General features: G+C 31.0%; 1 protein-coding gene across 2 annotated transcripts in view; it reads right to left on the bottom strand.

Annotated features, from left to right (window-relative positions):
• Positions 1-2,193: 2,193 nt before the first annotated feature.
• The window catches only part of LOC134725729 (katanin-interacting protein-like), a 38,965-nt gene continuing 15,013 nt past the window's right edge, over positions 2,194-26,145 (bottom strand). The window contains exons 17-38 of one of the 2 annotated variants that reach the window (XM_063589767.1): positions 19,627-19,747; positions 18,512-18,733; positions 17,673-17,737; positions 16,838-16,988; positions 15,900-15,946; positions 15,429-15,587; positions 14,934-15,048; positions 14,255-14,399; positions 13,559-13,756; positions 12,852-12,989; positions 11,936-12,076; positions 10,867-10,981; positions 10,351-10,528; positions 9,902-10,067; positions 9,334-9,506; positions 8,129-8,193; positions 7,532-7,642; positions 6,547-6,686; positions 4,385-4,486; positions 4,019-4,179; positions 3,410-3,513; positions 2,194-2,630 (exon numbers count right to left, since the gene is read on the bottom strand). In XM_063589767.1, coding sequence (XP_063445837.1) covers positions 2,584-2,630; positions 3,410-3,513; positions 4,019-4,179; positions 4,385-4,486; positions 6,547-6,686; positions 7,532-7,642; positions 8,129-8,193; positions 9,334-9,506; positions 9,902-10,067; positions 10,351-10,528; positions 10,867-10,981; positions 11,936-12,076; positions 12,852-12,989; positions 13,559-13,756; positions 14,255-14,399; positions 14,934-15,048; positions 15,429-15,587; positions 15,900-15,946; positions 16,838-16,988; positions 17,673-17,737; positions 18,512-18,733; positions 19,627-19,747 — 2,864 coding nt within the window. In that variant the 3' untranslated portion in view covers positions 2,194-2,583. Of the gene's footprint in view, positions 2,631-3,409; positions 3,514-4,018; positions 4,180-4,384; positions 4,487-6,422; positions 6,687-7,531; positions 7,643-8,128; positions 8,194-9,333; positions 9,507-9,901; positions 10,068-10,350; positions 10,529-10,866; positions 10,982-11,935; positions 12,077-12,851; positions 12,990-13,558; positions 13,757-14,254; positions 14,400-14,933; positions 15,049-15,428; positions 15,588-15,899; positions 15,947-16,837; positions 16,989-17,672; positions 17,738-18,511; positions 18,734-19,626; positions 19,748-26,145 lie in introns of those variants that run through there. The other variant, XM_063589766.1, reaches the window with a different exon arrangement.

The raw sequence follows: 26,145 nt of genomic DNA, 5'->3' as shown, positions 1-26,145 counted from the left end.
ACAGACAACATGAAAAAGCTTCAGCTTAGCTGAAAATATAATCATTCCTGGTACAGGTCAATAAAAATATGTATGTCATATTATGTGGCATGTTTTTACAAAAAAAGGGTAAAACTCTACACCTTACATAGCTGTGTACAATAAATATGTCACTTAACTGAAATGATCCTCTATAAGCAAAAGTCTGGCTTTAGAACTTTGAGGATCTTTCTTTATTGCAAGAAAAATTAAAACGGACATTTAAACAAATTGTTAAGGTGGACTATACTTGTCATTATGTTGGACATATTGATGCCATAAAACAGAGGACGAAGAAGCCAGTGTCCACCTACAACACTAGATTTTCATATTATTGCATATATTATCAGGCATTCAAAAAGATCTATTTTGAAGATCATGATTCCATATGTTTATCATTCGTACTTGGCAAATCAGTTGAAAATATGTATATTGTTGAGGATTTCAACTTTTACCTTTTCTATCCTCAAACTCCACATAAACTAACATTTCATTAATATATATGATTCAAAATTCATGCCTACACAAACAAAAAATATATGAGGTATATGTCAATGTGGCAGCCACGCAACACCTTGATGATCAATAGACAAATGTTTTTGTATGTTCTTTTCTTTTCATGTTTATGGTGTGCTTGTATAAACCTTTTTATTTTGTCACAACCAGAGAATATACATTAATCTAAATAGACATTCTAGTGATTATCTGTTATGAAAAATTATGAAAAAAGGCAACAATGTTATGTCAGTTACCCTTTTGTCTTTCTTCTACTTGTACTGAAAGACATTATATATGGTCTACATGGTGTTGAATGATTGAAAAGTTGACCATGATTAATAGAACAAGTTATGCATACTTCCTATCAGTTATAAGTTGTTTGCAGATAAAAAATAAAGCTATGATAAAGAAAAATCTGAAATAATGGCAAGAACTCCAAATAACATTTATAGGTAAATAAATTGTCTTAAATCATATAAAATCAATTTACTATTAAATAGATAGCTTTCATTGAGAAAATTGGCAAACTAGGAACAGTAAGAAAATGCCAAAAAAAAAATCTGCATTGTGACCATGTTTAGTATAGATTGCCCTCCATTGCAAAGTATCAATCCAATTAAGAGATGTTTGATTGAAGAAGAAATAAATTAGTAACATACTATCTTATTACTATATTTAAAGTAAATGTGTCTGCTATCTTTTCATTTTAATAAAGTAAACTGTGAGTTAAATTAATTTCATAAAGAAAAATATAAACAAGTGAATAAGCAATGAATAACAGGCAAATTGTTATTTTCAAAAGTACAGAGAAAATGATATTCGACAGTCTTTAAAATCATGTAAACACAACAAACTTAATAAACTGCACTGCAAATTATCTGGAAAAAGACTTTTTGAAATATAACATTTACATTAAAATCAAGCTAGAAATATAGATACCACTATATCATTTTCATCAAAATTATTCTACTTTTCCATACTTAAATATTTTTCTAGTTAAAAAAATAACAGTTACCTGTAATAAAAAAGTAACTAATATTTTTGTCTAATCTTATTTACTCTACAATAAAATATATACCACAATGTACCATTAGAAAGTGTGTAAAAGAGATTTCTACCATTCTGTCAGATTACAGAAACAATTACAACTGTAGAGTGGAAATCTATTACAAGATAACCAAAACATTTTTCTCAAGATTCTTTTCCTGAATCCTTTTTTCTAACAACACAAACTTTAGCATATAACCTTAATATTGGTTTTAAAACTTTTCTATTAAATCATAAATAGGAGCCAGGAAAGACACTACAAAATCTTAACAAAGGAAGAGGTCCATATTTTTTGTACTGTTAAAAAGTTAGTGAAATTTTAAATTCCATCTTTCTGTGGATATCCCATTTTTAAAGTACCCTTCTGGGTAACATACATGGTTTAATTGAACAGCACTTAGTAAAAAAGTTTAATTTCTTTTCTGAACTCAGATTTTTCAACATTGAAACTGCATTTAAAAAGCTGGCTGTGTTTGATGATGTTGTGCAAAAAGATATCAATAACATTGTGTGAAAAATTATTGGACAATTCTAAATATTGCATTAAGACAAGTATGACTTTTCTCAACTATAGACAGTTTAAATTTAAATATATCAAAATTCACTATCAAGAGTGAAGAAAAACATATCTTCCTTGATGCAAAGTCAAAGGTTTAATAATATTATTACAGGAATGTTAGCAATCATTAATCAAATTAGTAATTTGAGTCATTAGCACTAATATACACATTGAATATTGCAGTTCACAGCATTACTTGGCACCAACTATTTCCCATTAATTGTTGATTTTTATTACTTTTGAAATATTCGTCATAGTAACAACATCCAAATGGTATTTTTAATAAGTTTTCATGATTTGTTTATCTCTGAAAATTGAACATTATAAATAAATCACTTATAATATAATTTTCACAACCTTAAGCAATAAATAATGTCACTGATTTACAAAGCTATCACAATTAGTTCACATCAGATACACATAGCACCATAAAATTGGCATTAATGCTTTAGTGGGCATGGCTATCTTCTTTTCTTTGTAGCTACAAGACTGGTCTTGGGTCGCAATTCTGGAAAAGAAAATTGTATTATCATTTAATTTTTTTTAGAAAATACATGCATAAAAAAATGACAATTTTTCTTACAATAGAATGCAAATAATTCTCACTTCAACTTTCACAAGTATAGTAGATTCCTAATGCTTGAAAAGTGTGAGCAAAATTTGCAAAATGTCACCCCCTGATTTTCTCATCTCTGTTAATGTTTATCAATGCTTCAAAGTCAAAGAAATTATCACTCAGGATAGTTTTTTTTCAATATTCTCATTGCATTATATCTATATTTACATATAATATCCTTTTGAGAAGTGTTACCATACAACTATTTCCTGACAATTTCCTGACAAATGTCTTGTCTACTTGCTGTCTAGATATGTATCTATGTAAACTAGGCTGTTGGTTTTCTTGTTTAAATTGTTTTACATTTTTCATTTTTGGGCTTTTTATAGCTGACTATGCAATATTGGCTTTGCTCATTGTTGAAGAACCTACGTTGACCTACAGTTGTTAATTTGTGTCATTTGGTTTACTGTGAAGAGTTGTCTCATTGGCAATCTTATTGGGGCCTTTTATAGCTGACTAAGTGGTATGGGCTTTGCTCATTGTTACAGGCTGTACAGTGACCTATAGTTGTTAATGTCTGTGTCATTTTGGTCTTTTGTGGATAGTTGTCTCATTGGCAATCATACCACATCTTCTTTTTTATATATACCACATCTTCTTTCTTTTTTATATATACCACATCTTCTTTTATATATGTATGTTATTTAAGATGATCAAAACAGACTTACGTTGATTAACAGGTTTTCCAGAATCTGCTTTTTTAGGATCGTTATAATGGCTAACAACTTGCTTATCATTGGTCAACTGAATATCCTGGTCACCTGTCTGATTGCTAAAATAAGAATTGGATTATATGAAATAATTCATATCATTTTTAAAGAAAAAAATGAACATAAACACCTCTATGAAGGCATTTTAATAATGTTAGGAAATAATAAAAGGTAGAATAAATAACTATAAATTATCAATATTTTATAAATTTTGTTTTGGTGCTCAAAAATATTAACTTAGCTAAATTTAATTTCTGAAAGGAAGAAAGAAAGCAAAGCTATATAAGTGATGATAATTTTATAATTGGCCATTATCGGTAAGAATTAGTAATGAATGCAGCAATTTGATGTAAGATGAAACTTGAAAAACATGAAACAGTAAAATACATCAGACAGTATAGCCTGCTCACGTGAAGCCAAATTTCTATAAGCTCTGATTTGTTGTCTTCAAGATAAGTGAGACCAACATATTTTTTATGGACAAAAACACGGTATACACCCTCCCATTGCAACAAGGGTATAAAACAAATCTTAAGTAAATAGTTATCTATCATTATTAGATGTTACCTTATTACAGTGTGTTTCTCCTTCCTGAGTATTTCTTTATTATCAGTAAAAAGTATGGTGTGGTATTTCTGTGGAGCACTCACTCCAGGAATTATCCCCCTTGCTCCTTGAGTGACAGCTTGTAAATTACCATTATATACTAATAAATCATCTACCAAAAGCTGTAAACAGAAGAAAATTTATATATTGGATATTGTGCAATTCAAATACAGCATTAATATAAGAATTACTGAGCTTATCATTTATTAAATGTTATATTTATAAACTCTTGTTTTCTGATTTTACAAACTTGTTCTGTTTAAAGGTTAAATATTCTATTGATTTGTTTTGCTTAAAATTTAATACTCCTTTTACATATAAACTTACTGCAAAATCTTTGGCACCTCTACTTGGTGTTTTGCTGTAGTTCCATAACTTTATCATTGATACTGTAGTTGGTTGGTCAAAAATTACATATACTCTGTTGACCTGAAAATAAAACAAGCATTCTGTGAGTTTTGCATGGCAGTACACAGACCCCTACCAGTTATAGCGAACCCTATTGAACCTTTCTATAGATTCACCTGCAAGTTACCTGTCCATTTAAACTTTTGGCAGTTCTATTGTCCCATCTAAGAAAAACAACAGGTATTGTTCTCTGTATAGTTTACTCACCAGGACCTTTAAATTTCTTCAAAGAGAAATATATCACTCATTGATTAATTTACCTGAGTAAAAAATTTATCTGCTAAATTAGATGGAAATAACATGTGTACTATTTATAAAAAACTGTATATGAGTTTGAATGTATTATATTTTCAATCTGTTGAATGTAAACACTGATTCAAACATTAATAAAAGTTGATTCTTAAAAAAAAATAACATTATTCCTATTTCCAAAAAAAATTGATAAAAAACCCCTAAAAATGTTGATGTTTACATATTAAGGCCTTCTTAAAAGTTTTCTATAACTAAACAAAAACTAAAAAATGCAAATTTTCATACGAACAATACTTTTTTTTTTTTATAAAAAACTGTTTATGTTTAAGTTATTATTTATTTTGAACATATTGAAAAAAATATTATAAATGTTTAATAAACACGAAATCACAGGCATTTTTTTTTATGTGAAACATGTAATTTCTATCAATTTAGCAGATAAATTTTCTACTGAGGTAGATTAATCAATGAGTGATATATTTCTCTTAGAAGAAATTTAAAGGTCTGAGTGAATAAACTATACCTGTTGTATTTGTTAGATGGGACAATAGAACTGCCAAAAGTTTAAATGGACAGGTAACTTGCAGGTGAATCTATAGAAAGGTTCAATAGGGTTCGCTATAAAAATATTCATTGTATAGGAACAAAATTCTAACTTGATCTATAACTTGTCATGGTGTAAACTAAACATAATAGATATCAATAGACAGTATTTTCAAGCTTGAAGAAAAAAAGTGTAGAAAACTGATTATTTAAATGTATTTTCTAAGTCAAAGGACCATAAATGTGTACAAAATCTTCAGACCAGAACAAAATTGGAACTTGATCTATAACTTGTCATGATAAAACAATACATCAAACATTAATATTTTCAAGCATAAAGAAAAAAAGTATAGAACAGACAGACAGACAGACAGAGTTCAAACCTTAAGTTCTCTTGACTTCATTGGTAGGAGTCTAATAAATAACTATTTGGTCTTTAAATCATAGGTGCCATGCTCAACATTTATAGAGCAAAAGTTCATTCCTGTATTTTCTATTTTGATGAAGGCAAACTGTTTTTTAAGAACTAAAAACAATTGGAACTTCATAGCAGTTTAAAGTTTAAATAAACCAAGTTTTTTTGCTAGAAGTAAAGTAACAAATATAACTGAAACTGTTGGATATAATTTGCCCAGTCACTTTCTACAATTTCTGTCTGCTTTGCAAAAATCAGAAAATAAACCCTCTTTTTTCATATTTCAAAACACCTATTGCGCGAAATCATTTTGTTTGACTTAACCACCATCTCATAAGTATTCAGGAGCATTTTAAATGAGTTCATTGTATATCCTCTATCAACAACATTACAATTCCTATATTCAATTCAATAGCACTAGCTTTCCTTTCAAGATAAAGTAAAAAAAGCCAGTCACATGTACCATCTAACATTTTGTGTATGCACTAAAACTTACAATTCCTGGCAATATAGGAGCCACCCACATATGGGTACCATCTAACGTATCATTAAAACCATCTATCAGTTTGTCTGGAGTTCTGACATCATTTGATGTTCCATCTAATACATTAACATACTTACTATTCCTGGCAATATAGGAGCCACCCACATATGGGTACCATCTAACGTATCATTAAAACCATCTATCAGTTTATCTGGAGTTCTGACATCATTTGATGTTCCATCTAACACATTAACATACTTACTATTCCTGGCAATATAGGAGCCACCCACATATGGGTACCATCTAATGTATCATTAAAACCATCTATCAGTTTATCTGGAGTTCTGACATCATTTGATGTTCCATCTAACACATTAACATACTTACTATTCCTGGCAATATAGGAGCCACCCACATATGGGTACCATCTAATGTATCATTAAAACCATCTATCAGTTTGTCAGGAGTTCTGACATCATTTGATGTTCCATCTAACACATTAACACTGTCAGGATAAGCTGATATATCTACAATATATATTATATACTGTTTACAGGGAGTTAATCAGATTGGTCAACACAAACTAATGTTCTACGCCTATGGCTTAATTCACCTAAATATGCATTATTTGTTTGTGTTTTTTTTACATTATCAGTGCACTGATACATATAGATTATCAGGTTTTCTAATTATACATATTGTAAAATGCTAGTCCTGAGTTACTACTTTATGAGTTTTTGTTTGGCCATTGAGCCTAATGAATAAGCCATACAAGTTATATTGTATCAATCATTTGATATTATTATACTTCATGTTATACTTCACGTTAAAATGCCATATTTTGATTGGCTAATACGAGGGTGTTAATTTCCTCTATCACATGGCCTGGAGGGTGACAAGTTTTTTGGATGTCGTCCAGTCCAATCAAAAATCAATAGTTATATATATTAAAGGACAATGGATTGAACTTACATCAAGTAATTAAATATAATGCTTAAGGTATGTTTGACTCAGATTTTATCATTTGACTGTCAAAATGAAAAAATAAAACATCTTGCACAACTTTTGTGGTTTTTTTTAATACCCATAGCGTCATAGAAAACATTCTTAAAATTAAATCAAAAGACGATAATGATAGGACATTCACTTTAATAAATTAAATAACACATAGCTGAGAGGATGCTAGAGCAGATTGTACCCCTCGAAAAAGCATGTGTATATATTGTTTTATGCCTGCAAGCTGAAAACTGATTATTGGTGTATCATATTGCTGGGAGTGTTTTTTTTATCCAAATCTGAATCATAAAACTGTGTTCCTAAAGTATACTGCACAAGAATGTTCCAAAGTGCTAGTTATTTTATATAGACTTACTGTTTTCCATCAATTCTATCTTATTGTGTTGAGCATCATAAAATTCCAAACCATTCAATCCAACATAGTATGGATCACCCCATGTTGTTACCATTTGTAACTGGTATATAACTAATTCTCAGTTAAGGAAATATAATAACCATAATCATAAATTCATAATCTAAACAAGAATGTGTACCCAGTACACAGATGCCCCATCCGCACTCATCATTTTCTATGTTCAGTGTGTCATGGAAATGGGGGAAAATCTCTAATTTGGCATTAAAATTGGAAAGATCATATCATAAGGAACATGTGTACTAAGTTTCAAGTTGATTGGACTTCAACTTCATCAAAAACTACCTTGACCAAAAACTTTAACCTGAAACGGGATATGCAGATGGAGGGATGAATGAACAGACGCACAGACCAGAAAACATAATGCCCCTCTACTATCATAAAAGGGGCATAAGTAGGTAGGACATAAAAATTGTTTTAAATCACATCTCTATTAATCAGTGCAAAATTCAGGTAAAAAAATGCTGCAAAACAATAACGGGTGAATAAATAATAAAAATATTTTTGTTACTAAAATTTAGCAATTTAAAATAAGGATACATCCCGAGGGCATCTGAACATTTTCATATTCCTGACTAGCTTCATCTGTAGACATTATAGATTTCCTGTAAAAGATAAGTCGGTCAATAGAGCTTATGTTATGTCTATGTTTTGTAAATCATGCCAACTCTAATTAAGGCTATTTTATATATATTTAGGTTAAAATTCACTTTATTATATGACATCGCCATCTGCTGTATACATTGAAAATTAACTTTATAAATGTAAAAAACATAACGTCAGGTTTCCTTCCTAGTGAATGGCAAAACATGTGATACTGGTAGCAGGTATTGTTACAAGTATTTCCAAATTTCAATCCTAAAAGGTAAAAAAATACTGTCCTTTAGAGAAAATAATTGTTCAGTTGAATTAATTCATAATGTTAAATATGGCTTACAGGAACCACAGCAGTTTTTAATTTTAATTGACATAGGGTACCTGCTCTATACAATTTCACTAGTACTTGAAGTATTATCTAATTACAAACTAAAAGGAAATGGTTCACAGATTGTGGCTTCAATGTGCATTTAAAAGAAAATGTGAGCAAGGGATTACTTAATGAGTCAATTCTTCAAACATATTATTATTCAACATGGTTAAACAAGAATTCACATTAGAATGATTTAATGTAGGTAGAAGTAAATAAGAATATCAGAAAGAAAAAAGACACACTAATACATACTCATCATCACTGTAAATGAATCATTCATTACTCAGCATTATTTAGGAAATTGTTACAAAATCTTATGCATAATTCATAGTGCTTTCTGTTTGCCCCAAAAATATAAAATCTTAAATTACATTATTAACACACTTAACCTTCAGTTTGCAGTTCATCATCTAAAGTAAAAGACCAATTTAATGTACCTGGTTTCTGGGCTTAATAAATTAAAATTTCAAACTAATGCAAAAAGGAAGTAGCTGCATGGAAGACTTTAAAATTGATTCCACAATATAATTCAGTATTATCAAGCTCCAGAACAAACATAAATCATTCCCTATCATAGATGCCTGAAAAACTTTAACAAAAGATTGCCAACTCAAAGGCTTTATGATGGATGGACCGACCGATGGATAACAGAATGACAGACTGTTTAAACTGTTACGAAACCTGTTTTCGCTGTTTGCAAGGCAGTTAAATAAATAATAAATATTCTTTCTAATTACATGTCAGATTTTATCTTAACAATAAAATCAATAGTTACCTGAGATATTTAGATTCAGACTTTGATACTGTTGGTTGTGGTGGTTTGGTTTGTGGAGCAAAACTTATTTCTTGAGCAAAGTCAAAATGGCAGACACCAGGACCCTTTCTTATCAGATATCCTTCTGGCGGAGAAACTTGTTTATCATCTATGGTAACATGAACAATTCTGGCCTAAAAATTAAATATATGTTTTTCTAATAAGAAACATTTCTAAACACATGAATTGTAGCAGCCATTCAGGAATACATTTATTTTCTGTATAAGATTGAAAATTCTCAAGTGCAAAATTATATATATTTTTATTTTTTCTGCTAACAGTATGGTGTTGTGGCTGTTATTTGTCAGTATAAATTCAGCATAGCTCAATTGATGATGACTCACAGAATTAAAGTCAGATATATCAGAGGTTGAATATAGAACCATTTTTCCAAATTACTGGTATTCAGAAGACTATAATTATTTTGAAAATAAAGATAAAGTCATCATTTTACAATCTTCTCTCTAAAAAAAGCTGTCTTCTTATGTTGCTCATTCACACTTGGTGTTGCTATAGTAACCCTACATACCCCTCTATAGGTATCTTCCCTACTTTTGTTGTAGTTCCACACCCTTAGTCCTGATATCATTTGAGTCTGACTGAATTCTATAGATAACGTGTGATTTTGTCCCTCTGTAAATGGTATCATCCACATGTGTTCATCAGATGTTGTTAAATTGTTATTGTCTATCACTCTGAAAAGTGGAAAAACATATTGTTAATTTATATTTTGGTTTCATGACTTAATCTTGATAGAAGCAAATTTTACCTATTAAAAAAACATCATAAAGGCTGTGTCAAAACTAGAGACACTTATTTCCCACTAATGTGTTTTTATTTTTTTTATTAATTGCACATTAGAATTGACTAGTTTTTGAAGTTTCCAAAAAAATCATGTCATAATAGCTTAGTTTTTGATTTAGGAAACACACCTAACTGTTATATAAAAGATTCCTATATAATTATTTGTAAGCTTACTTATCAAGTGTCCTGTCATCATTTTCATGTCCAGGAAGTGAGTGTAGATCTCTAGGACTACCATTCATCATGTTAATGTTCACAGGTAACGCCTCTCCATCTCTACCCACAACCTCTAACCCAGTCAGTCCTAAATAATGCATATCTCCCCATGTGGCAGTAAAACAGAGCAACAGTTCTGAAAAAAACCCAACATATAATGCATATTTCCCCATGTGGCAGTGAAACTTAGCAACAAATCGGAAAAAATAACAAATAATGCATATCTTGACTGTGTGAAATTGAAATTGTCACAATTCTGAGATACAAAGTCATATCTAACAAATGCGTCAGTTAATATACTGTGGATTATTTATTATTCTTGGCATGCTAATTTTGTGGATTTCAAGTTTAAAGGTGAACCACAAATCTAAATGTTATATGAGGTACACATTTGCTATAGTCTTGAATGTAGACTTTGACAAATCCAAATATTCAAATATAGCTGAAAATACATTTATATTATTTCATACTTACGTTTTCCCTTGAACACAATAACATCTCCCTCTGTGACCATACTTGTTGCAGGTCGTGGAGGTAAAGGTGAAGTGCTTCCATCTATATTGCCAACCGCTCTTGTGAATGGTCTATTCTATAAATAGAATTAAGATTTCAATACTATAACTGTCCTATATGAATATGCCTTCTTCCATAACCATATTTATATATAACAAATTGCGTCCTAATCATTTATAAATAACCAAAGTTTTAAGTAAACTACTGTGAAAGTACTTTTATTCGTGGGGTATCAATTTTTGTGGTTTTCGTGGATGACTTTATCCACGAATTTAAGTGCCCAACGAAATAAAACAATCATTGTCTAAATCAAGACATCGAAAGATCCCCATCCGTAGGACCGCTGATGATATGATCAGAATATATTGAATTTAATGCCAAATCTGAGAATACTTTAATAGCAGTCACAGAACTATAACTGCATGCAGGATTATACCCATTTAATCTTTAATGACCTAAACTGTACAACTTTTGATCCTTAAATTCTCATAAAAAATATTTTTGATCGATGAAAGTCAGATTTCCGGTATTGATATGCTAGTAGCTATATAGTATTATAAAGTGTTCATTTTATATCCTTATAGTTTACATATGGAAAATAATAATTTCATGCTGGGCTTAATTTTGATAAGAATTATTTGACAATTCAAGATACGTTTATAGCATTTGTTTATGTTACTATTTGCAATAGGTGACATGTTTATGGCCTAATTAACACCTTTGAGGAGATGGTCTTAAATCTGTTGATCACTTTATCATGGGATTAATGAGTGTTAACACTACGATTTACATGGATTAATGTTTACTTTGCAATTTCCTCCAATCAGACTATTTGTAACCTCCGTTTCTAAAGCTTTTATTATCTTTTTTTTTATTCTCAAATCCACGAATTTAAAAACCCACGAACATGTAAATATTGCTCAATCCACGAAAATTGGTACCCACGAATTAAAGTACTTTCACAGTATTACAGAACAATAAGTCTTATGTATCTAAGTTTTAAGTTCAAAGTAGAGAAAGAACATCTTACCTCATCTCCAGCATCAGCTGTTCTTGGTCTCTCGAATGGCACATCATCTGGCTCATCACTGTCAAACATCTCACCCTCGTAAGCATCATCATTACGTGATACACATTCTAATATGTTCTCATCTGTCGTGAACAGTATTGTCTGAAAATTATAAAATGAACAATGGATGGATGGCTGTTTAACGTCAAGTGGCAAATTAAATGCATTTTCAGGACAAGAACATGTTAATGTAACAAGAATATGAAATCTTTTGTAGCTGATTTTCTCATTGATAAAGGCTGTATAGTGACTTTTAGATGCTTACATCCACATCATTTGTTTGCTTGTGGATGATTGTCTTGTTGACATTCTAACCACATCTCCATATTTTTCCTGTGACACTGATACCGTTTATATTCCTAAGATAAATATAAAGTTGTTGAATGACACAAACATCCCCATTAACCCTTTCCTCCATTGAAAATTATTTTTTGCATACTTGATTCGCATAGGATTTTTTTTAATAAAATGCTAAAAATATGCTTTAAAGTATAAAGGCATTGCGAAAAACAACTATTTCATCAAATAAATTTAAGTCAGATTTTCCTATGATATTCCTTTTCATATTGGATACAAATTTTATTTAGTCTACTGTAGACACTTTGTAGTCAAAGCATTTCAACTGAGGTACTACACAGGCTTCAAAAGGCGTCACTATGGAGTAAAGGGGGTGGCGTCAAAAGGCGTCATTATGGAGGAAAGGGTTAAAGCAGTCTCTTAAATTAATAACAGTAATGATTTATCTTCAAATTTGGCTTCTTGTATTTTGATGTGTTTCCAAGAGCCTTAAGCCTAAACAAAGAGAATGATATCTTTCATTGACACAAATGTACAAGTCTGTAGTTCCTAAACCACTACTTAATTTATATTTATTTACATCACCAAATGCTTCTGTCCCTCCTTCTATTCCTCCACATGCTCTCTCTATCTCTCCTTTAAATATCTCATTCTTATCTAATGTAATAATAACATCTTTGGCACCACGGTAAGAATGTATTCTGGATTTATTGTAATTCTGTAATAAAAAATATGTAAAAATTAACTTTTAATGATAATAAGAATTAATACAAATAAATTTAACTAGTTGTAGACATGTATTTAGCACTTACAAAATTAGTGTTTTTAGTAATGTTTGATATTAGATTTAAGCTACCTTTTTAACATACCTAACATCACACCCTGTTTGGAACACCTCATTCTAGTTATCACTTGATTAAAATGAATAATATATGACAAAATCTGTAAAAAGTCTATCTACCTTCACACAGTATCAGCATGTGTGATTTTCTTGTAATTTTAATAAAATACTATTTGTACTCCTCTACTCCTCTGTCCTTTTTTTTTATAGTTCCATTCTAGTTTTACAAATTTCTTGCATTTGTAAATCTAAGGCTTTTTTCTTCTTCATATATGACAAAATTGCTCCACAAAAAACTTTTGGAAAGCAGCAAAATACTTATGGATGATTTTCAGTGATCCTTTCTTTTTTGATTGCATCAAAATGTCAACTAATTATTTATTCCTATCTAAAGGTACTACCAATTTCTTATACACATAATATGTATATTAAAATAGGCCTCTTACCCATATCCTCATTAAAGCTATTTTACAAGGTTTATCAAATGTCAGGTTAATATAATTATGTTTTCCTTCTGTAAAGGGAGCTAACCACATATGAACATCATCTCTGGTTCTGTTGACTCCATCTAAGACATTAGAAATGACACGTGGATCTTTGTTGTACTCATCTAAGATATTAATGTCGGAGGGTTCTGCTGATATCTACAATATACATATATTCATTTTGTGTTGGATGGTTAAATACAAGAAATGGATTCAGGATTTGAGGCAAGTGCCCATTAACAATTTTTTTTGGAGTTTTATGACCAAACAAGAATGTGTCCATAGTACATGGATGACCCATTCACACTATTATTTTCTACGTCAGTGGACCGTGAAATTGGGGTAAAAAATCTAATTAAAGTGAGATATATCATGTTATGGGGAGCATGTGTTCTATGTTTCAAGTTGATAGGACTTTGACTAAAAACTTTGACCTGAAGCAGAACAAAAAGATGAATAGACAGACAGACAGTCGGTTGAAGGGAAAAATCAAACAGACACTCAGACCAAAAAAAATACATAATGCTCCTAGGTTGGCATAAACATTTTTCTTTCTTATTTCAGGTGTTGCATGCTTATTGCCTGAGCATGAGAATGATTTGTGTCCCGCCAACATAGAGGTTAGTAATACAAGATAAATCAATATTATATCAATACCTTTGATATTGTAACTGCATCCCCATTAGAAGTAAACAACTGGATCCCTGTCAGACCAACATAATGTCTGTCACCCCAGGTAGATATGATATCAATAACCAAGCTTTTACCATATGGCAATTCTGGTATGATGAAATCTTCATCCCTGGAAAGTAAATGACTTGAAATCATATAAGCATGCCAATAATGAATACAAGGTTCAAAATCCAACATATAGAAAGGCAAGGTGTGACTTATAGGGTGATTGTTTCAATTAGAATACAAGTGATGAAATATTATACTCTCTTGCCTGCTGCAATGTTTTTTTGAAAGGGTAATTAACTGTAAAACTAAATTACCATTTTGGCAAAATGAAATCTGGCAAATTGACATGATGGATTTACATGTTTTATAACAAGATGTTGATTGTTTTGTCATGCTATTCATACGGCAATGTCAATGCTATGCATACTGCGTGGTAATGCTATGCATACCCTATCAGAATTTCATAGTATTGTGAAACAGGAAGTAGTCATCTGTCAAACCGAAAAAAAAGGTTACACTTTCTGTCATCATTGTGCATCATTCTGTTCAAACTAAATTAATATGTAACAAAAATAAATAAACTGAAAATAAATCGAAGTATCAGCAAAAGGGTATAGTCATAATATAAAGATATCTTGTCCTACAAAATACCTACCCAGGAACTTCATTTAAGATAGAATCAACTAAATCATCATCTTCCTCTTCCTGTATGGGGGCCTCTTTTGGTACCTGTTTCTTTGGGGGATTGAGGTATTCATCTAATGAATCATCTGTAATACAAAATTCAATCATAGGAAATAAGAGTCCAAAGTCAGACACAGTTTTATATTGATGTGAGAGAAAAAAAATGATGATGCAAGTCTTATAAGTGTGTTATCTGTACTACATGGATTTGATAAATAAATGTTAAAAGATAATGATGTGCTAGGTTTTTTGCAGTTAACTATGTTTGATTTTTTGCAGTTAACCATGTTTGTTTTTTTGCAGTTAACCATACCATCTAAAACTAATAAAATCCTCATCTCTTATTTCATATATAAAGTTCATGAATATCTAACAATAAATGATTATACGAAAAATTTCCATGATTATTGAGAACAAGATTTGAGGAAGTGATTTTTTTGAGAGCACATTATTTTTTTTTTATTACCATCTAAGTCCATAGAAATTCTGCCTTTTTGTTGTCTATCAAACATTGTCAGTGATCCCCAGGATTCCTCAAGGTTCTTTTTCTGATTTTCCCGCCATTTTGATCTATTTTCTTTAATTTTCTGCATGGGCGTTGCTTTACCATCATCCTTACTAGGTTCTGAAAAAATTTAAAAATTATTTGTTGTATTTTTTTCCTAAATATTGTATAAGTGGACAAAAATTTAAAAAATATATGTTGTATTTTTTTCCTTAATATTGTAAAAAAGCATAACTACAACAAAAACTTCAGATATGTTTTTCACAATGACTACAACTACAATAAAATTGGAAGATATCTTTTTCACAGTGAACAGTTTTTAATTATAATATATAATTGGAGGCTACCTAGTGCTTGAAGCCCTCAATTAGCAATATATCATATATGAACATTAATTTCTAATAAAACTTAAAGCAATAATGTGGATTCTACCTGGCTTGGCTTTTTCAGCATCAAACACAGTCTTTAATTCTGATTTTCTGTAAAAATAAAATATATTCAATACATATATTACAATGCTAGAAATAGATAAGTCTTAACAATGAAAATTATCATTATATTTAGATATAGTAGAAGTTATTACTCCTTACATATTTCCAGTTTTAAGCTATTAAACATGTATATTCAACTACAGATAGTTTTTGCTCACCCAAAATGAAAAAGAAAATGGTTTTGCTAACTACTTTTTATACTGTTATTCAGAAATTATTGCAAAAATTTTATTAATGTGAATTTTGTGACTTGGTTATCTTATCACAATTCTTATATCTGATACATATATCTGAATGTAGATTTGCCTGAAATTGCAATAACTTATCTCGCATTTACGTCCATTCTTCAAAAATGTAATAATCATGATAATAAATGCATGGAATAATTTCTGAATTTAAAGTAATCATGAATGGTCAAAGCCAGATAAAATATAATAGAACTCAAATAAAATAAAGAATAGAATCATACCTTTAACAGTTTGCTCATTTTTACACAATTGCAAAATATTCAAGTGTTATACTTACTAAGAAATAGAATGAGCTATATTCATCTGATTTTTTTTTCTCTTTTTGAAGTAAAAACTATTGGAAACAAAGCCAATTTAATAAATAGTAAATGATTCATTCCTAAAGAAACGCTTATTTACTTGTAATATCGATGTATCAGTGTATTTTACTTAAGTATCATAACTATTTTGTGATATATTTTTAGTTTTAAAGTTATATCAACATAGACAAGACCTATGTGTAGCTAAAGGCATCAACAATAAAGAAGCTATATGTTTTTTTAGATTATTACATTTTGATGTTTTTATTGTCAATTAACTTGAATTATTTTAGGTCCATATAACATATCTTTTTTCAGTTTACGTTAATTACCCTGTTTTTGGCCACATGGCTAATTCCTCATCTATGAGCATGTCTATATCATCCTGTTTAGTCTGATACATGTGGTCATCATTCTTAACAGGTACTTGATTGACAGGGGTTCTCTGTTCCTGTCTACTGGACGGAGGACCCTCAAATGGACCTGTTGGACAAACAAATAAGTTATATGGTCATCATTGTCAATAGGTCTCTGTTACTATCTTCCACCATGTAACCTCATATAAACAAGCACATGGCTATGCTTACTATACTGTTATTACTTTAAGCAGGTGCTAGTTGGTCATTAACCAGCTAGAAACAAATACTATATGGTTCGATTGGCATTTTTGGTTTACAGATAAACAATTTTCCGTAATAAAATGGAAATTGTAAAGTAAGAAACTTCTGTTTTCTACACTCTGGTTCGGTTATTATCTCTTTGACACATTCTTCATTTCCATTCTCAATTCTATTCTATATAAATTTTGTGCAATAAGTCATTCTAAACGGTCATATTTAATCTTTTACAAATTATTTCACGTTAATATATTCTTATTGGTTTTAAGTGTGTGTGCCTAATACATAGCTTCAATGTTAACTTCTATTTTTTGTTGTACTACATTGTATCAGGAATGTGCAAATTATCTCCCTTTATGTTAACATAATCTTTCTGGTGGCAAATATTCTAACTTTTAATTGACTTGACATTTACATTAAATCTCAACTCCTCTTTATTTTTTCCAAATTTTTTTTAGGCTGTTTCATGCTTCTCTATCCTATAATAATCAGACATTACTTTCTTTTCATTTATTTAGATAAATCTTGTTTGTTTAGAGTAGCAACTTACCAGCTAAATCTTCATTCTTTAACCAAGATGGGGGTCCTTTCTTTTTACTTGGATCGGGTTGCTGTCTATATAAGAAAGAATTAGCCGTGAAGATAAGTTACTCTTTGAGGCACATATTCGTGCAATAAAATGTACTATCATAATGGAAACAAGCTGACAAGTGATATTGAAGTATGACAGAAACTATCCATCCATTTCTCCATGGAATCACTAACATGTTGCTCATAGACTGTCTTTCAGACATACAGATTTCAACTGTCTTTTGTAGAAGCTGTATTTAAATACTGGGGGTCTGAATCCGTATGAAACATTATCTTTAGTAAGTATATAACATATAATCAAGTTTAATGAGTTACAGAGGCGGATTTATAGGTTTTCAAGGCCTATTTTTTTATTTCTTCCTAGAGGAGACATTGTCAAGACCACACTTGTGTATAAAGATTGTGCTCATAGATTTAATTTTCTATCATTTACAGGTCATTGACGTTGGATCATGCATGCTTTTTTCGTACTCGTATTTACAGGAGCACAGAATTGTATTTTAATTGTATTTTAATTGTATTTTAATGCATGTTTAGAAAGATTGTAGGATTAAATAGGTTAAATTTGGTTGATTACTTCAGGAATCACTGAATCATAACTGGAACAGGCCCCCTCTTCAGCAGTCACTGGTACCCTCCCCCTTTATGAACATTTCTGGATCCACTACTGAGTCCAACCTATAGAAAGATTCTTGAAAAATTTAGATTTATTAAGAGTAAATATAGTTTTTTTATAGACTCCTGAAAGGCAGTGTGAAATTCATAAGCAAACATAGGTATTTTTTCCATTAAACTTACTTGTGATTGAGTTGTTGAAGTTTCTGTATCATTGGAATGTCATCTTCACTTTGAGATAGAGTACTATGTTGAGATGGAGGATCTACAGGATCTGATGGAGGGTCCCTGATTGACTGAGGTGGGGCACTATATTGTGTTGTAGGCTCTGGTTCTGATGGCAATGCTGACTGGCTGCTGACCATCTCTTCCTTCTGAACAAGTGGAGACCTTCGCCCATCAGCACTGTGACAAACATAGCGACAATTAGGATAATATTCACTGTTAAAATCCTCATCACCCATTGAATATTTATTTAAAGGTGACACTGAACTTCCCATATAAAAATATCCTAATAATTTTACAAGGCTCCGAAGACATCAAATAACAAATTATAATGTAAATATGTGGTGTTAACACAAGTCAGGAATCTTATATATCAAGAAACCAAATGCTCAAAGCTTTGAATTATTTGTCACAAATACTGTCAACAAAAGATCAATTAACATAAAATCCTAGGACTTGAAATCATCAATTATTTAGATATGTAATTAACAGAGAGTTTGACCATAACAATCTTTGTATATCTGTAACAAGCACCTGTTGATATAAACTAATTGGATTTCTAGGATTTATATTAAACCAAATAAATGCCATCACATACCTTCACAGAATTATTTCTTACTATCATCATTCAACTATTGGTATGTTTTTCCATTAGATGACTAGACGGCTGCCTTTTATAGTACTTTTAGGAATAATACCGTTAATTGATTCTTCTTATGTACAAAAGTCGGAGTACAAGCAGTTCAAACACTTAATTTCTCTTTGGAATACATGCATTAATAATATTTTCTGTAAATATCTAATGAAATGTTTCTACTATTGCCCAAAATCAATCTTACACATGATGATCGGTCCCATATATTTTCATTATCATCATAAGCTAAGGCATTAAGAGCCCTACAGAAAATTTTCATGACTATTAAGATATGAATCATATGATTATCCAAAATATTTCATTTGTCATATGTGGTCCTGAGTAGATCATTGCATGCCTATTTGAGCATGACCATCTTGTTATTAGGCTTGATAGGTTCTATCATTGAATGCCCTATTTTTTTAACCAGACTACCTACCTATCTGAAAATTGTCTAGAGTCAGTTTCTGTTGAAGAATGTCCATCAAGCTTGGCAGCCATTCGTTTGGACTTTCTAGGGGTCCTGGACCCTTTATGTCTCCCTGGTAGCTTGTTTTCATCTGAAAAGACAAAATAAAATACAATGCCTACTCATAACAATGATGTGGAAGTCCACAAACTGATATACACGTAGTCTATATTACAGTTTCTAATAAACCAACAATAAAAAATCTACCATAAATATGGGCCCTGCAGAGGTGTCTAAAGTTCAACTAACGTTTTGTTTATGACTTCCAATACATAGATTTTTTCCTTGTGCATGATATACCTTCAAGGAATGGTAAATAAGGTTTATTTCTCCAAGGGGTTTCGCACATAGGCACAAGAGGGGCTAAACAGAACTGGATTGAATTTGAAATGGTTACAAATCAATTATTTTTTTGTTCTTTCAAAAAGCCATGCCATATAAAAATGCTATTAATTCTGAACGTCTTTCTACATTGCTAAGGATATATTGATCTTTATGTCTAACACAACCAGTAATATCTTTACTTATCTATTATTAACATGTTGTATTACTTTAAAGAAATGACATAAGCTTAGATCAATAATTCATTAATTAAGTGGCTTTCTAACTAAAGTCAAACTAGATGTTATAGGGTTCACTGATATCAATAAAGGTATTTTATATAGAACTAGCCATTAATGTCCTGATTGATATACAAGAACAGAAATGAATCATGCCTAATATAGGTTAGTATTCTGTGTTAAAAATATAAATGACAAAGCTGTAAAGACACCAACAATCTTAATACCTTCCCTTGCCAGTAAACTATACAAGCATTCCCATGTTAACCTTTATTGCAATTAAATGGTTAAATTATTTAGATGGCTTCAAACCTAAGTTGTTTAATATGCCTTTTAAAATACAAGAAAGTGTCAATTGGACAAATGTAAGTTTATATATTGGATAATACCTCACTAAAGAACTTTTTAATATAATTATGTGCTTATTTGTGGCAGTCAGTTTTTATTGGCGGAGGAAGTCAGCCCCGAGAGAACAACCTTTAAGAATTCACCAATGGACCAGGAATGTAAACGAATATAAGTACTAGTACTGTGGATTCATAAATATTCCTTGCATAACATTTTTCAGGGTACATGGGATCGACTATAAGTAATTTGGATTCATTATTATTCCTTGGATAACATTTTTCATTCAAGGAAAACAATTATTCTTTGGGAATACACAGAGACTTTAGCAAAACAATGAAATTAAATATCCTTGAAAATACAACTCTTCCTCAATCAATGAAAACTATTACCCGAGAACATAAATGAACAGACAGCACATCTTTTCTTGTGAGCATTGTTTTTTTGTGAATAAAATGTATTCTAAAAAGACAACATTGAATCCCAATCTTACCCTCATAATTTGTGATATGTGTGGCCTTCAATAATATCTTCTTCTTGTACATATTTATACCATCAGTTCCACATTATTATTGAAATGATCACATATAAATCCAATTAAATCTGATCTTTTTATTGTATTAATTTTTCATGTCCAGATAAGTTTAGATGAAGTTAAAAACTTGAACAAAAGTCACACTATCAAAAACTCCATTCATCCATAGAAATTAAAACTGAACTAAGGCCATACATAAAAAGTATCTGTGAAAAATCTATCTAGATTTCTTATTGACTAACTCAATCAATGGATAATGCGTGATAATGCTATCGAGTCTTTTAAAAGCCTTGGTAAACATTCAGTGTAAATTTTATCAAAACACCAACTATTTATGTTTTATATGAAACATATCGCATGTAAAGCATTTTGTTAAAGCAGTCATTGAAAGAGTCGGTATTAGCATTTTTGTTAAGGGCCAAATATAACTATAGATTTACACATAACTATAGATTTATACAATGTATTTTAAGTGTATATGAGTTCTATGAAGGTACGATCTCTATCAGACATAAAGGTGAATGTTTATTGTTCCGTATGTCACATTGTTACATTCATTGTACTTTATGGTATAATAACTCCATTCTAATCATTAAATCTAGCAAGGTGCTAAAATAATAGTTAGAAGAGAACAATCTTTTAAAAGTCTATTCACATTTTCGATATTAATAAAGTGAAATTAAAATCAAACTATAAGTCCTGTTTACTTTTTCTATGCCTATAACCTTATTTTCATATGATACATGAAATTTAAATAGTATCAAGAGAAGAGATGAACTCTTTTATAAACAGGTCCTCTTTCCCTTAAATGTAATCATCTCACAAAATGACATGTTTACAGAGACATAAAAGGTTTTGATATGCCACATAAAAATACTCTTTAGATATGCATTACCACTATTCCATTTAGAGTCAATCTTATTCACTTTAATTGGATTTATTTTCTATAAAATTTGATGGATACCTTTCTAATGCACATACAAAGGAAATTCTGTTATAGATTGGTAGAGTTTAGTGGAGAAATATGCAAAAGCAGATCTAAGGGGGGGCCTGAGGGGCCTGGGCCCCCCCTTTTGTGGGAAAAATTTGGTTGATTATATAGGGAATCATTGAAGCATGACTGGAACAGGACCCCCCCTAGGTCAGTCAGCGGGCCCCCCTTAGGAAAAGTTCTGGATCCACCACTGTTGTGTGTGAATACAAATACATGACATAATGTGTATTTAACAATAAGCTGCACATAATTTTATTATTTCATCAATAGTTTGATTTACTTGATATTAAGGAAGTCTAGTATTTCCCCTATTTAAAATGTTTAATTCCAAAAATAATTTGGATGAAAAACTTTACTTACACCTGAACATGGTAAAGAAAATTCTTTTGGTACAAAGACTGAATCCTACAGTAAACTTAAGAATAATTTATAATGCTCTCATTTACATAATATAGAACCTGTAAGCAATCATTTTTACACTTACTTTTTTCTCCTATTTATTTGCATTGCATAAAGTCAAAATTTGTCATAAATGTTTTATACATGGGAATCTTTTAGAGCAAATATAAATAGGAAGATGTGGTATGGTTGTCAATGAGACAACTCTTCACAAAAGACCTAATGACACAGAAACTAATTTTGGGTTATTGCACTGCCTTCAACAATGAACAAGACCCATACTGCATAGTCTGCTAGGCTATAAAAGTCCCCAAACACATTTTAATACACTCAGGCTGTCTATAGCTAGTTCATGTTATTCATTATGTCTTCATGTAATTAACAGTCTTACCTTGAACAGGTTGGTTTTACATGGGTTTTTTTCTTATCTCACAATATTTCTACTTTCTGTAACCTTTCTTGAATAGTATACATGTTTTGATAGCTATTATTTGTTTAAAAAAAACAAAAAACTGACAATTCTGACAATTGAGTAATCAATACCTGATTCACTGCCCATATTAACCCAGAACATGGTAGGATTATCCTTATATGTTATTGCTAATATATACCTGATTCACTGCCCATATTAACCTAAAACAGGGTAGGATTATCTTTATATGTTATTGCTAAGAAATACCTGATTCCCTGCCCATATTAACCCAGAACACAGTAGGATTATCGTAATATGTTATTGCTAAGATATACCTGATTCACTGCCCATATTAACCCAGAACACAGTAGGATTATCTTTATATGTTATTGCTAAGAAATACCTGATTCACTGCCCATATTGACCCAGAACACAGTAGGATTATCGTAATATGTTATTGCTAAGATATACCTGATTCCCTGCCCATATTAACCCAGAACACAGTAGGATTATCGTAATATGTTATTGCTAAGAAATACCTGATTCACTGCCCATATTAACCCAGAACACAGTAGGATTATCTTTATATGTTATTGCTAAGAAATACCTGATTCACTGCCCATATTGACCCAGAACACAGTAGGATTATCGTAATATGTTATTGCTAAGATATACCTGATTCACTGCCCATATTGACCCAGAACACAGTAGGATTATCGTAATATGTTATTGCTTAGATATACCTGATTCACTGCCCATATTAACCCAGAACACAGTAGGATTATCATAATACGTTATTGGAGATGACCAATTCCTTCTCCTGGGAGACACATTCAATATCACATCACTAGACCTGTTATAGTTTGTTTGTATCTGTGGTAAACATTCCATCTTTTCCTGTTGATGTGAGAACTGATCCATATGTACATGCTGTGGATATACTGGGTTAGTGTAGTTAGAATCCTCCCGGTTGTCATGTATAATTCTGTTGTCTGAATTACCCGGATATGTTACAACATGTGGATAATTTTTCTGATTTTTGTTGGCAAATACTTGAGGAAAGAAAGAATGTGGCTGAGAATACTTTGGCTGTGGCGGTGGATGTTCACTGAAAGATTGTGGCTGAAAATTCTTTAACTGTGGCCGTGGATGTCCACTGAAAGGTTGTGGATAAGGATACTTTGGCTGTGGTGGTGGATGGCCACTGAAATGTACAGATGCCACTATAAAAGTATCCACATGTGATGCCTTAGATGCTGTCAAGTCGTTCTGGTCATATTCTGATGCTAATTTTAACTTAACATTCTTATTGTGATCCCATTGTTTTCTCCTAGAATAACTAAGTGACACATTTTGATTTGACAACAAGGATACAGGTGGATGTGACCTCTTAAAAAGATCAGTAGGAGTTAATGTCCTTGTATCTTGATTACCCACATAATTGATCTTAGAATCAGAATATCTATGAAGTTTGGAGACACCATCTTGTCCATTCAATCTTGGGTAGGAGGACTCAGCTTCACTAGTTTGCCAAGTTTTACGTTTCCTTGGTGACACCACTGACTGCTGTGGTAAAGGTACTTGTCGTTGTATTGGTTTCTCAACCAATCCTGGTAGATGATCAACTCCTTTTTGTTGTGACACTCCATATTTGATTCCAGTATTGTTTTGAGTTACAAAATTTCCCCTCAGTGTTTGAGTTGCAAGAGTGCCCCTTGGTATTTGGAACGTTTGAGTGACTCTCTGTGGTTGGGAAGTTGGAGTTGCTCTTGGTGTTCGGGGAGTTGGAGATGCCCTTGGTGTTAGGCGAGTTGGAGTTCCCCTCGGTGTTGAAGGTTTTGAGAACCACCAACCTGGTCCTAGAGACATTCTAACATTTCACCATAACAAAACCACTGTTGATATATTGAATTATACTCTGTATCCAAACCTTCATGAAACACACAGCCATCACATGTCATTTTTCAATTTGTTATTCCTTTGAATATCTATTCTTCATCCTCAGACTAATTAGTTTCATTAAGTTAACTATAAATAGTGTCTCAGAAGATGTAATCCTTCATTTCCATCAGGTAAATCAGTTCTCTCAATCAATCAATACACTAACACTTGCACAGTACATGTACACAAAAAGCCATTACGTAAATTTAATGTCACTGTTTTCACTACAGTCTAATCATGCGTAACAATTTAAAGAGTTAACTGTCAACTGTCTATATAAGAGCACACATATTATTATTTAGCAAAGCAGTGATATAGGGAAATTGTACATGTATTGATTAAAATCTTCTTAAAGTATTGACATACTGCATATAAAGTTGCTTACTTTAAAATATATTAAAGGAAGCGTCATGATTAAAACAACTTTCTTTTTAATCTTTTTAGATGGAAATATTTTAAACTTTCTAATCTTCAGTCATGTACATTTGAAGAGTGACACCTACATTACCTTTCAAATAATTTAATTTATAACTAGGTATCAGATAACATGTATAGGTCATTGACCAATCAACCATAAGATATAAATCTTAAAATAATAGACTAGACCAGAACCGTTGACAACTTTAAATTTGCCTTTATCAATGCACATTTTTATCTTAAATCTTCGACCCAAATGTAACAATTAATTAGATTATTGGCAAATTTCTTCAATTGATCATGTTTATCACTGTTTATATTTGGCATATAAAAACATGAGGCATTGAGAAGTTTGTATGGCCTGTAAAAATGGTACACTGGCAGTTGAAAAAAAACTTAATATTTTAAACACAACACTAATGGACCTAATGAAAATACTATTTTCAACTTAAATATATCCCCTAATACTCATTATCAAAACTTCTTTTCTATAATACTAACTGCTTTTAAAATAATATAAGACCACTTGCTGAAATGCCTTGTCCTATTTACTGATTAACAATTGATTTTTGATCATAATGAAATCTTTAGTCAAAGTAGGAATGTTGGATCACTATGGCCCAGTTAATTAACTTAATTTAGGTTTTGACAGGAATTACCTAACTGTAAGTTGACCAATTCAATGAACCATGAAAATGAGACCAAGGTTTAGATAAACCTTTACAAACAAATATGTACACTTATAATAATTCAATACTATAGGGTTATTGCATGAATATTGGGGAATACTGTTATGAGTAGAATTTTATATTGCACGAGCTTGCGAGTGCAATATATGTTCTATGAGGGACAATATTTATGTATGTGCCTGTCCCAAGTCAGGATC

This window comes from Mytilus trossulus, chromosome 7 (genome assembly GCF_036588685.1).
Source record: "Mytilus trossulus isolate FHL-02 chromosome 7, PNRI_Mtr1.1.1.hap1, whole genome shotgun sequence".
Lineage (NCBI taxonomy): Eukaryota > Metazoa > Mollusca > Bivalvia > Mytilida > Mytilidae > Mytilus > Mytilus trossulus.
The sequence above is the reverse complement of the archived record's forward strand: the minus strand, read 5'-3'. Positions and strand labels throughout refer to the sequence as shown.